Here is a 12,060-nt window from a genome sequence, read left to right as displayed (position 1 = left end):
ACCACAACTTTCATTGCCTGTGTATAATATAATAAGCAAATACATATTGTTATATTAAAAGAATAGAAAGAAGAAGAACAACAGTACCGATATGGAACTATTACTTAATAAGAAAATTAGCAATTTAGTAACTATAACAACAAAATATTGATAAGGAACTAATACTTAATAACAGCAATACAATTAGGAACAACACCAACGGTATTGATAAAGAACAAACAACAACAATAACAACAGTATTGATAAGGAATTAACACCCAGTAACAATAACAACAATATTGATAAGGAACTAACATATAGTAACAACAATATTTCTGATAATTACAGGAATATGAATGATGATGATGGTGAATAGGCATTAGTAATACTCTTAAAAATATTCATTTTGATCCATGTATATTTGTACAGTAATATATAAGGGACCTATCCTTAACAACACATGATTGCTTTATGTTGTAATAATAATTATTATTAGTGTGGTTTTAGTTGTTCTACACAGCATGAATCTGTTTAGTTTCTACATGTCCTTGTTAGTTAGTCAATATGATGTACTTGTTAGTCACTCCGTATACAAACACGCATGCATACAGACAGTTCAGATGTTTAAGGGTATGAATAGGCAATATACAAACACACGTGTTTAAACAGTTCAGTAGTTTAAGAGTATGAATAGGCAATGTAAAAACATATGCATAGAGAGGGTTCAAATGTTTACCAGTATGAACTGGTGTAAAATACAAACAATCACGCAAACAGTTGCATTCATTCCCACACAGAAATAGAAATGATTCTCACTTACTTTACACTAAATTTCAAACATCTAGACTCAGAATAGTAATCGGTGGGTTTGCAAAATATCCCCTTTAGCCAGGTGGCTTTTTGATGCAGTGAGCCCTAATTGGTCTATGCGAGAGATGAAGTAAAGAAGGAGTGCAAGACTTGGAAAGGGAACTATGTACAATTCTGAGTAAAAATATTACACGTACCTGGCCAAAATTTGTGTGATAATATGGTATGGGCCTGCATTGGTTTTGTATTGCTCATTGATGAGAAATGTTTCTTAGGAGGTTGTTAATTTTAGTTTCCGACCTAATGGTTAGAGCATCTGCCTCGATGTGGGAGGTCACTAGTTCGAACCCTGGCCGAGTCATACCAAAGATTATAAACAATTGTACTAACAGCTGCCTTGCTAGGTGCTCAGTATTAAGAGGTTACTATTAGAACTGGATGGCCCGGTGTCAGCATAATGTGACTGGGTGGGGCATGATGCTACATGTCTACGGCATGATGTCCCAGTCCTAGAAATCACTATAAAATGTCACACTGCAGACATCATAGCAATATGACTGACAATTTTTAAAGCTACTTTAATAATCCAAATCACACACACACACGCACACATTTTAGTTTACCTGGCATCAGAGTAGAAAACTCATTTGTTGTTTTTAATTAAACTTTATATAAATGGTTTCTACAACATGCTCTACCAAAATCATGTTTTTAATGATTTTCCAAGTAACTTTATAGCTTCACAGAAAACAGGATTAAAATGTATTTTTGACCACAACAAAAGCTAATATGCCCTTTGTGATACAGTCTTATTAGAATATTTCTTAAAAACATGTTTTACCAAGTTCCTTTTTGTTGTTGGTGTCTTCCTTAACAACCACACGCTTCCAGAGCAACAAATTGAAGATAGGCTTATAATGTCTTATCCAAATCAGCTGGTTCAGGTTTTCCCAAATTTTATAGGATTAATGTTTCTTTGACCGCAAGTAATAAAAATTGCATTTTGGTGACCTAATTTAGAGTTCTGTTAAAAAAATGCAGATGGAAATACCGGTAGTTGCCTTTCTTTCTTCATCTCAAAAGTGTTAGAAAACTTTTTGAAAACATTTTGTACAGCATGTTTTATGACAGTTGTATCAAGGCTGATTTTCTAGACCTCTCAAGCATAGATTTTGTTTTATTCCTTGGCAACTAGGTGAGAAATAACACAATTACAGGACCACTTAGTTTTATAAATAATATTGTCTTTTACAAGCCTGCACTTGGTTATATAAATAATATTAGCTTGTACAAGCCTACACTTGGTTATATAAATAATATTGGCTTGTATAAGCCTACATGTTCACCATAGTTAATATATTTGTGTGATAAAATGTCTAAGCTCTCAGCTGGTCACTGTTTAAAACCAAAGTTGAAATGGCACAATCTATCAATTCCTGACTATCAGAGTGTAGGCAGGTAAGTGCAATCCACTCATCATGTATTTGCACAGTGTTATGCTTGTACTGCATTTGAGCTATTGTATCGGAACATCTGGTGAATTGGTGTAAATTTGTATTGAACATAAACAGACATGCAAATACTGTATATCGCTGAATATATATATATATATATATATATATATATATATATATATATATATATATATATATATATATATATATATATATATCTTTAAAAAATTGTCTCCATTCAAAAACATAAACCCACCTGTCTTCTCTAAATACTTGACATATGACACTAAATCATAAATTAAAATTTCAGTGACTTTGTAGCATCATTTGTTATTGATGTGTGGATGTTTGAGGGGTATAAAGGTTTTTGCATGCAGGCAAGGCAATGGGTGAACTGATTTGCAATTACAGAACTATGTCAGTTTTTATTGCAAATGAGCCAGTTTAATTTACCAGTAATCAAGTCTTGAAATATGCAGAGGTAAATGTCGTGGATTGATTTTGTCAATTATAATAGAGTAATGTTGTTTGTGTTCCTCATAAACGCCTGTGCCTCAAGTCAGTTATATGAGCAAAATTTTAATTTTTGATGCCGACTGCAGGATAATAATGTATCACAGACCATTTTTATTTTGTACATTATGTTTTGCCATAGTACCAAGGCTTTCTTCCCTTTGTCATCTAGGGTGGCCAAATACAGTCAAGTGTAGACGTAGAAATTCCTCCACCTGGACCGGTTGCTGAGGACTCTGAAGATGACAAACAAGGTAATGGTAACTACACAACAATATTACACGCACACATACAGGACTCGGTAGATTTAGGCTGTAATGACTTGTACAGGTTTGCTTATATTAGGTACATTCCTATGACAAAATGCTGTACAAAATAGTGTTTGTTACAAATGACCATCATAGGTAATTTATACTGGGAATACATCAATTTGTAAAAATGTTGACATCCATCATTACAGTATAATTAGTATAGGTATTCTAGTTTGAATAAAAAAACTATGTAGTGAGAGAGAGAGAGAGAGAGAGTTGTGCTATACCAGGATCATACAGTACAATGCTTGATAGCATTAAGTGAATTTTTAAATATGAAGAGATGTTGCCATCCAGTTTAAAACTTTTAAAAATTATATTACCTGCATGATATTTAAACATTTATTTAATGTTATCAAGTATTCTACTGTATGATCTAGGGATAGCACATTTCATTCTGTTTGGTGTATATAAATTTCTCTAACCTGTATGATAATATTATTTCTTCACAAAAGATAATAATCTCTATGTACCTTGATTTCTGTCATAGGAATCTGCAGTGACTATATTTAGATGGGAATCTATTACTACGTCGATATGTGTGAGTTTGCTAAACATGATTTCATATGCAAGGGACTTTGTAGCATCATTTGTTGGTGACCGCTCTGGTGGCCTAGTGGTTAGAGCGTCCACCTCGGAAGCGGAAGGCCGTGGGTTCGATCCCCGGCTGAGTCATACCAAAGACTTACAACAATGGTACTAACAGCTGCCATGCTTGGCGCTCAGCATTAAGAGGTTAGTGTTAGGACTGGTCAGCCTGGTGTCAGGATAATGTGACTGGGTGGGACATCATGCTACATGTCAGCGGCATGATGCCCCAATGCTAGACGTCACTTTAAACTGTCACACTACAGACATCGTAGCAATATGACTTAAATGTTTTTAAAGCTACGTTAAAAATCCAAATCACACAAACACACACACACACATGTGTTGGTGAATGTGTGGATGGTCGAGAGGTATAAAGGTTTGTGCATGCAGGCTAGGCAATGGGTGCCATAATCTCAATAGAGTATGAATTAAAAAAATATCTAACCTGTATGATAATACTATTTCTAAGTGTGTGTGTGTGTGTGACATGGCAATAAATGATGACATGCTGCTTCCTTGATAAATTGTCATGCTATATTTTACATCATGCCCATTCCCCTACTCTGATATCATTATATACATATCATAATGGTTGTGCCAATAAGGGAAGTGACTAATCTAACACCAGACATGAAATAACAAGACATGGTTAGGGAATTGACTTACATTACATAGCAACAGAATGAAATGACAAGACTTGTTGAATAGCTTACTTTACAGGGCAAAGAACATGAAGTACCAAGACTTGAGATTTGGATTTTTAATGTGGCTTTCACAATTTTACAGTCATGTTGCTATTACATCTGCATTGTGACAGTTTATAGTGATGTCTTACATTGTGCATCATCCTGCAGACATGTATCATGTCCCACCCAGTCACATTATTCTGATGTGAGAAAGCTTGCCAGTAGCTTCTCGTGGGTCGGTGGTTCTTTCTGGGGTTTTCCCGGGTTCTTCCTCCATCATTAATACTGGCTGCCATATATGGCCTATCGTGTGCTGAAAAATGGAGTTAAACCCTACAACAACAACAACAACACATTATTCTGACACCAGGCTGACTAGTCTTAACACTAAACTCAATGCCGAGTGCCTAGTGAGGCAGCTGCTAGTAACATTTTTCTAAGTCTTTGGTATGATTCAGCTGAGGTTTGATCCCATGACCTCCTGTATAAGGCTGATGTTCTATCCACTTGTGACACAGGAGCAGTCAACTAGACTTAAGAAAGAATTATCTTACTGTACCTGTCAATACACATGAAATAATAAGACTCAGAAAATGGCTTATTTTACACAGCAGCACATGAAATAACAAGATACAGAATGTGGCTTACTTTACACAGCAACACATGAAATAACAAGATTCAGAAAGTGGCTTACTTTACCCAGCAACACATGAAATAACAAGACAGAGAATGTGGCTTACTTTACACAGCAACAGATGAAATAAGAAGACTGAGAAAGTGGCTTACTTGACATAGCAGCACATGAAATAACAAGATTCAGAAAATGGCTTACTTTACACAGCAACACATGAAATAACAAGACTCAGAAAGTGGCTTACTTTACACAGCAGCATATGAAATAAGAGGACTGAGAAAGTGGCTTACTTTACATAGCAACACATGAAATAACAAGATTCAGAAAATGGCTTACTTTACACTGCAACACATGAAATAACAAGACTCAGGAAGTGGCTTACTTTACACAGCAAGACATGAAAAAACAAGATTCAGAAAGTGGCTTACTTTACTTGGCAACATACAAGAAATAATAAGACTCAGAAAGTGGCTTACTTTCCACAGCAACACATGAAATAAAAAGACTCAGAAAATGGCTTACTTTCCACAGCAACACATGAAATAAAAAGACTCAGAAAATGGCTTACTTTACACAGCAACACATGAAATAACAAGACTCAGGAAGTGGCTTACTTTACACAGCAAGACATGAAAAAACAAGATTCAGAAAGTGGCTTACTTTACTTGGCAACATACAAGAAATAATAAGACTCAGAAAGTGGCTTACTTTCCACAGCAACACATGAAATAAAAAGACTCAGAAAGTGGCTTACTTTACACAGCAACACATGAAATAAAAAGACTCAGAAAGTGGCTTACTTTACACAGCAACACATGAAATAAAAAGACTCAGAAAGTGGCTTACTTTACACAGCAACACATGAAATAAAAAGACTCAGAAAGTGGCTTACTTTCCACAGCAACACATGAAATAAAAAGACTCAGAAAGTGGCTTACTTTACACAGCAACACATGAAATAAAAAGACTCAGAAAGTGGCTTACTTTACACAGCAACACATGAAATAAAAAGACTCAGAAAGTGGCTTACTTTACACAGCAACACATGAAATAAAAAGACTCAGAAAGTGGCTTACTTTACATAGCAACACATGAAATAAAAAGACTCAGAAAGTGGCTTACTTTCCACAGCAACACATGAAAAAAGAAGACTTGGAGATGAATTGGCATGTTGTACATAATTGAAATAACAAGACTCAGTTAGGGAATTGGCTTAATTTACACAGCAACACATAAAGCAGATCACCAAATATATGAAATTGATGTGCATTCCTACAACTAATTCTGAGTTTATTTCATGATCTGATGGAAATGGCAGATACATGTTCTGATAGCCAGATCAATACGTATCTAGCACTGTATAATTACCAAATGGTTCATGTGTGAATACATATGAACACTGTATAATTACCACATGGTTCATATGTGAATATGCATCTAGCACTGTATGATTAGCACATGGTTCATATGTGAATATGTATCTAGTACTGTATGATTACCACATGGTTCATATGTGAATATGCATCTAGCACTGTATAATTACCACATGGTTCATATGTGAATATGTATCTAGCGCTGTATAATTACCATGTGGTTCATATGTAAATATGTATCTAGCACTGTATGATTACCACATGGTTCATATGTGAATACGTATCTAGCACTGTATGATTACCACATGGTTCATATGTGAATATGTATAAGCACTGTATAATTACCACATGGTTCATATGTGAATATATATCTAGCACTGTATTACAACATGGTTCATGGGTGAATATGCATCTAGCACTGTATAATTACCACATGGTTCATATGTGAATACATATGAGCACTGTATAATTACCACATGGTTCATATGTGAATATTTATCTAGCACTGTATGATTACCACATGGTTCATATGTGAATACGTATCTAGCACTGTATGATTACCACATGGTTCATATGTGAATATGTATAAGCACTGTATGATTACCACATGGTTCATATGTGAATATGCATCTAGCACTGTATGATTACCACATGGTTCATAGGTGAATATGTATGTAGCACTGTATGATTACAACATGGTTCATATGTTATATATATATATATATATATATATATATATATATATATATATATATATATATATATATATCTAGCACTGTATAATTACCACATGGTTCATATGGGAATATGTACTCAGACCGAATGCCTAGTATTAAAAAGCAGAATAATGTATTCATTTATAGAGGTAAGCTTTAAAGGTTTAGTTTTTCTGCAATGTTTGGTCTAGAATGGCAAATTCAGGTACTTTTGTCACCATATGAGTGTAGCTGTAGGAAAAATGTATTAGTCAGAAGAGAGACAGGTCAGAAATTCACAATTTCTACTATTTTTAGCTCTACTAGTCATAGTCCAGAACAAATTAATGGAATGGCATGTTGTACATTGTCTTTAGCACAAGTCATTACTGTTCATCTTCCTAAACCACTTGGACCATTGCCATGAAACTTGTACATTCGATCATCCTGTGGTCTGATGGTTCCAACCTAAACTACCTTGACAATGCCATGAAACTTGTACATAGGATCATCCTGTGGTCTGGTGGTTCCAACCTAAACTACTTGGACCATTGCCATGAAACTTGTATATTGAATCATCCTGTGGTCTGGTGGTTCTGTCTGAAACTACTTAGAAAATTGCCTGGAAACTTATACATTGGATCATCCTGTAGTCTGGTGGTTCTGTCCCAAACTACTTAGACAGTTGCCATGAAACCTGTACATTGAATCATCCTGTGGTCTGGTGGTTCTGTCTGAAACTACTTAGAAAATTGCCTGGAAACTTGTACATTAGATCATCCTGTAGTCTGGTGGTTCTTTCTGAAACTACTTAGACAATTGCCATGAAACCTGTACATTGGATCATCCTGTGGTCTGGTGCTTCCAACCTAAACTACTTAGACAGTTGCCATGAAACTTGTACATTGGATCATCCTGTGGTCTGGTGGTTCCATCCCAAACTACTTAGACAATTGCCATGAAACCTGTGCATTAGATCATCATGTGGTCTGGTGGTTCCATCCTAAACTACTTTGACAAGTGCCATGAAACCTGTACATTGGATCATCATGTGGTCTGTTGGTTCCATCCTAAACTACTTTGACAATTGCCATGAAACTTGTACATTGCATCATCCTGTGGTCTGGTGGTTCCGTCCTAAATGAAGGTTTTGCTGCTTGGACTTCCAGTATTGCCAATACCGGTACTACTGATTGAATGGATATATCAACATTTTCATTAAAAGACATTTTATGACAGTGCTGTCCAACCCGCGGGCTGGTTTTAAATGGCCCGCAAGAGCTCAAGCAGCAACACAGTAGTTGCTTTTCATTTTTCTGCTGCGGCCCTAGGCTTCAAGAAAAACATTTTTCAGTGGCCCGTGGAGTAAAAGAGGCTGGACAGCACTGTTTTATGATATCTAGTTGGTCATTAATCAAAATAATGCCAATCTAATATTCAATATAGTCACCATGGTGACCACCTCAGATTATTATGTAATCACTTCTTTTCCTGAAAAAAAGTCATATCACCATTGGGTTTACACTACAATAATTCACATTGGTCTTAAATTATTATGGTGCCAATCTAAAATCCAGTATGATAAACGTTGTAGTCATCTTGAAAATCTTGTCACTGTTTCCTAACAGAAAGTCCTATCAACATGGAACACTTATTATCATTGCTTGTTGTCCCAGATGAATATGCTATTGATCTGGCTTCCAGTATCACTTCCACAGTGGCCATCTTAAATATGTTATAATTGCTGCTCATTGTAAAGTCATATTGACATTTTGTTTTCTCCAGACGTTTTCTAGTTTGTTTTAAGTTAAAATGGTGCTGATCTAACCTGCATTATAGCTGTTTATTGGCTACTTTGAAAGCCTTTGATATTACTTCTCATTATAGATGGATGGTCATATTAGAATAGGGTTTTCAACTAAAGGTCTTATGATGTTGGTCTTAAATGAACATTGAGCTGGTCTGACAGCTGGTATAACCACCATGACAGCCATTTGAATTTTTTTGTTTTCATTACAATTCCTGAACAGCTTGTCATGTATATATATATACATGGTGTTTTCAGGAAATCATGACATTGACTTGATCCTTAATATAAATATTATCAGTAATGCATCCTGTTGTTTGCCACAGCGGCTTTTTATTTTAAAATCTTTTTATTGCTCAGAAATATCATGAGATGACCCTTAGCCTCATAGCATCTCTTGCTGTTTAGGCTGTTGATAAACATCTGCCAAAGGGACACAGTGCTAAGTACTCTAAACAGAACACCTGTTGACTAAATGACTCAGTGTAGTGCATGTTAAATTCATCATATGATTTATCCTATCCAATTTACCTTTTTGATACAAGAACATCTGATCTGTTTAGATGTATAATTTGTTTTCACAGGATAATTTTTATATGCTTTAAATTCTTGAGAAAACTCCTTCACCTTCAAAGCAGTAAAGTTGTGTTACCAACCGAAGCTTCTAAATCTACAGATCCATTGTGTTTTACTGCATCACTAAGTCATCCAGATTTGATAATTCTGTGACAGTTGCTGTTGCCTATATTGATATCAGAGCGTTGTGTTACCTCCTTATCCACATGATCTTTCGGAGCTCATGTGGAACTAAGGTGTCAGGAATGTCTGCTGTAGACAATCTATATCTTTTTGGCATACAGGAGGGTTGCAAGCACTGCAGCATGGTACATGTATACGTTCAGTTTGGTGGTAAGACTGATTCCTCTGTGGCCCCACACATTCCCACATAGTCTCCCTAAGGCTGAGGTGGCTGTGGCAATTCTGCTGTTGACCTCAATGTCAATGTTGAATGCTTGTGTGAGGATGCTGTCCATATGCATGAAGATGTTAATGGGCCTGGAGAGCTTTTGGCCGTCACTGGGATGCTTGGTTCAAAATATGGCTTCCCATGGGCAGGTTGGTACATGACTTTGGTCTTATTTGGTGCTGATTGTGAGGCTTTAGTTGTCGCGTGCCTCAGCAATCCTGTCCATGCGGGTCTGCATGTCTTCTTTTGAGCTGGTATTGAGGGTGCAGTCCTCAGTAAAGATGATTTTCCTGATGACTGTTTCGTTCACATTCGTGACTGCATGAAGTCATTTGGGATTAGAACAACTTACCGTCAGTCCTGTATCTAACAGGGTTTCATTTATCACTGTTTTGGAATACTTCTGCTAGCATGGCATAGACCATTATGCTGAGAGTGGGTGCACCAATGCATCCTTGTTTGATCCCGTTTGTGACTGGGAAGGCATCTGAGAGTTTGCCATCGTCCATTATGTGGGCCACCATGTCGTCCTGGAAATGATGAATGACCGTGATGAACTTGTAAGGGCGGCCAGATTTTGCCATGATTTTCCAAAGTCCATCTCCGCTGACTGTTCAATGCTTTGGTCTCTGTGTATGCAGTGGTTTTCTGCAAGCATTGTCTCTATCTCCTGATTGTTCTCAACGAACAATCTACAAGTTTTCTAGTTTGCTATCCATAATCCTAGAGAAGCTTTTGGCAATTGAGCTATTTTTCAGCTTCATGATGTTAATTCTGTTTACAATCTTTTTACATTGGTAACGTCTCTAGGGCTGGACGTGAAGGTTGAATTTAGACACAATTAGCCTATGGTTCATCAAACAATCAGCACCACACAAACTAGATTATACTGTATTCAGTTATAATATATGGTATAGTTTACTGTTAACTTAGTGCATGCATAAAAGAAGTGATTTTATTTGTACTGCAAGAGAATGAAAATAAACTTTATATTTACACATTTGATAATTTCCTATTAAAATGTTAGTGTTCTCCTTTCTTGAATGAATGTTGTAAAATTTGATTCCAGGCTCAGTCATTCCTATGGAGATTCTTCGTATGGATGACAAATCCCTTATGTTGTACAAAGAGGCTTTGCGCGATGGAAAGGAGAAGGTTTTTAACATTCGAGTAATGGTGGTTGGGCAGTATGGTGTTGGAAAGACAACATTGACAAAGCACCTCCTTGGGCAGAAAGTTGATATATCAGAGAGGAAAAGCACCGAGGGAATCGAAGTACACAAACATTGTTGTAAAATCGATATGGACACTGGTGAATGGATAGTACAGAATGAAGGTAGGCCATCATTTTCCATGAGCTTTACAATAAAAATAACACAAGAAATGTGCTATTCTTTCATAACAATGATGCAAAATTCCTATAATTCCTTGATTATTATGCAGATAGTCATTAAACTTTGGATATAGCTGAGGTAAGTTGTCTGATGTCTGCCTTCCATTGTCCATCTGTCCGTTAGCAGAAGTTCACTTTCTCTGCTCCACCTGAACTACGTGGAAGATTGACATGATCCTTTACATTACATATGCATCTCAAGTTCTAGTTGATCCTAAATGAATCTGGTGCTCCTTAGTAATATAGAATGGTTACCATAGCAGCCCTCTTGAAACAATATTGGTCTAGCTGCATTTTCTAAATGGATAGTCACATCAATTTAGGATTTTCACTGCAAGACTTTTCATGATGTCTAGCTGGTCCTAAATGAAAAGTGCACCATTTGGTATCCCAAATGGCTACCACAACTGTCATCTTGAAAATGTTATTATTTCTAATACATCTGAACAAATCATAGGGGGTTTTCACCTAAGAATTCTTATGGATTCTAATTGGTATTAATAAAGTAGTGCTTAATTGATATACCATATGACCACTATGGCAGGCATTATTATTACTACTCTACGATCGAAAATCATATTAACAGTGGTATTTCCCCAAATAACTTATTATTGATGTCTAGTTGGTTCTAAATGAAAATTGTACCTGTCTATGTACAGTATGGCCATCATAGTAGCCAGCTTGAATATATTGTTATTGCTACTCCACCAGATGACTCATTATGATATCTAGTCCTGACTGAAAATAGTTGAAATTCCTTATCTCAGACATGGATGCCTCAATCGCAATTTTCACCAGCAGCTTCTCAATGGTGTCTGGTTTGTCATAATTGAAAATGGTGCTGATC

At 36.1% G+C, this 12,060-nt stretch overlaps 1 protein-coding gene across 1 annotated transcript in view; it reads left to right on the top strand.

The window, feature by feature from the left end:
* Nucleotides 1-12,060, top strand: part of LOC149807436 (uncharacterized) — a 203,936-nt gene that overhangs the window by 31,761 nt on the left and 160,115 nt on the right. Inside the window, exons 3-4 of the mRNA XM_089955710.1 lie at nt 2,929-3,010; nt 10,890-11,156. Coding sequence (XP_089811836.1) covers nt 2,929-3,010; nt 10,890-11,156 — 349 coding nt within the window. The remainder of the gene's footprint in view (nt 1-2,928; nt 3,011-10,889; nt 11,157-12,060) is intronic.

This window comes from Sinohyriopsis cumingii, chromosome 1 (genome assembly GCF_028554795.1).
Source record: "Sinohyriopsis cumingii isolate HCF-2022 chromosome 1, ASM2855479v2, whole genome shotgun sequence".
NCBI classification, from domain to species: Eukaryota; Metazoa; Mollusca; class Bivalvia; order Unionida; family Unionidae; genus Sinohyriopsis; species Sinohyriopsis cumingii.
The sequence above is the reverse complement of the archived record's forward strand: the minus strand, read 5'-3'. Positions and strand labels throughout refer to the sequence as shown.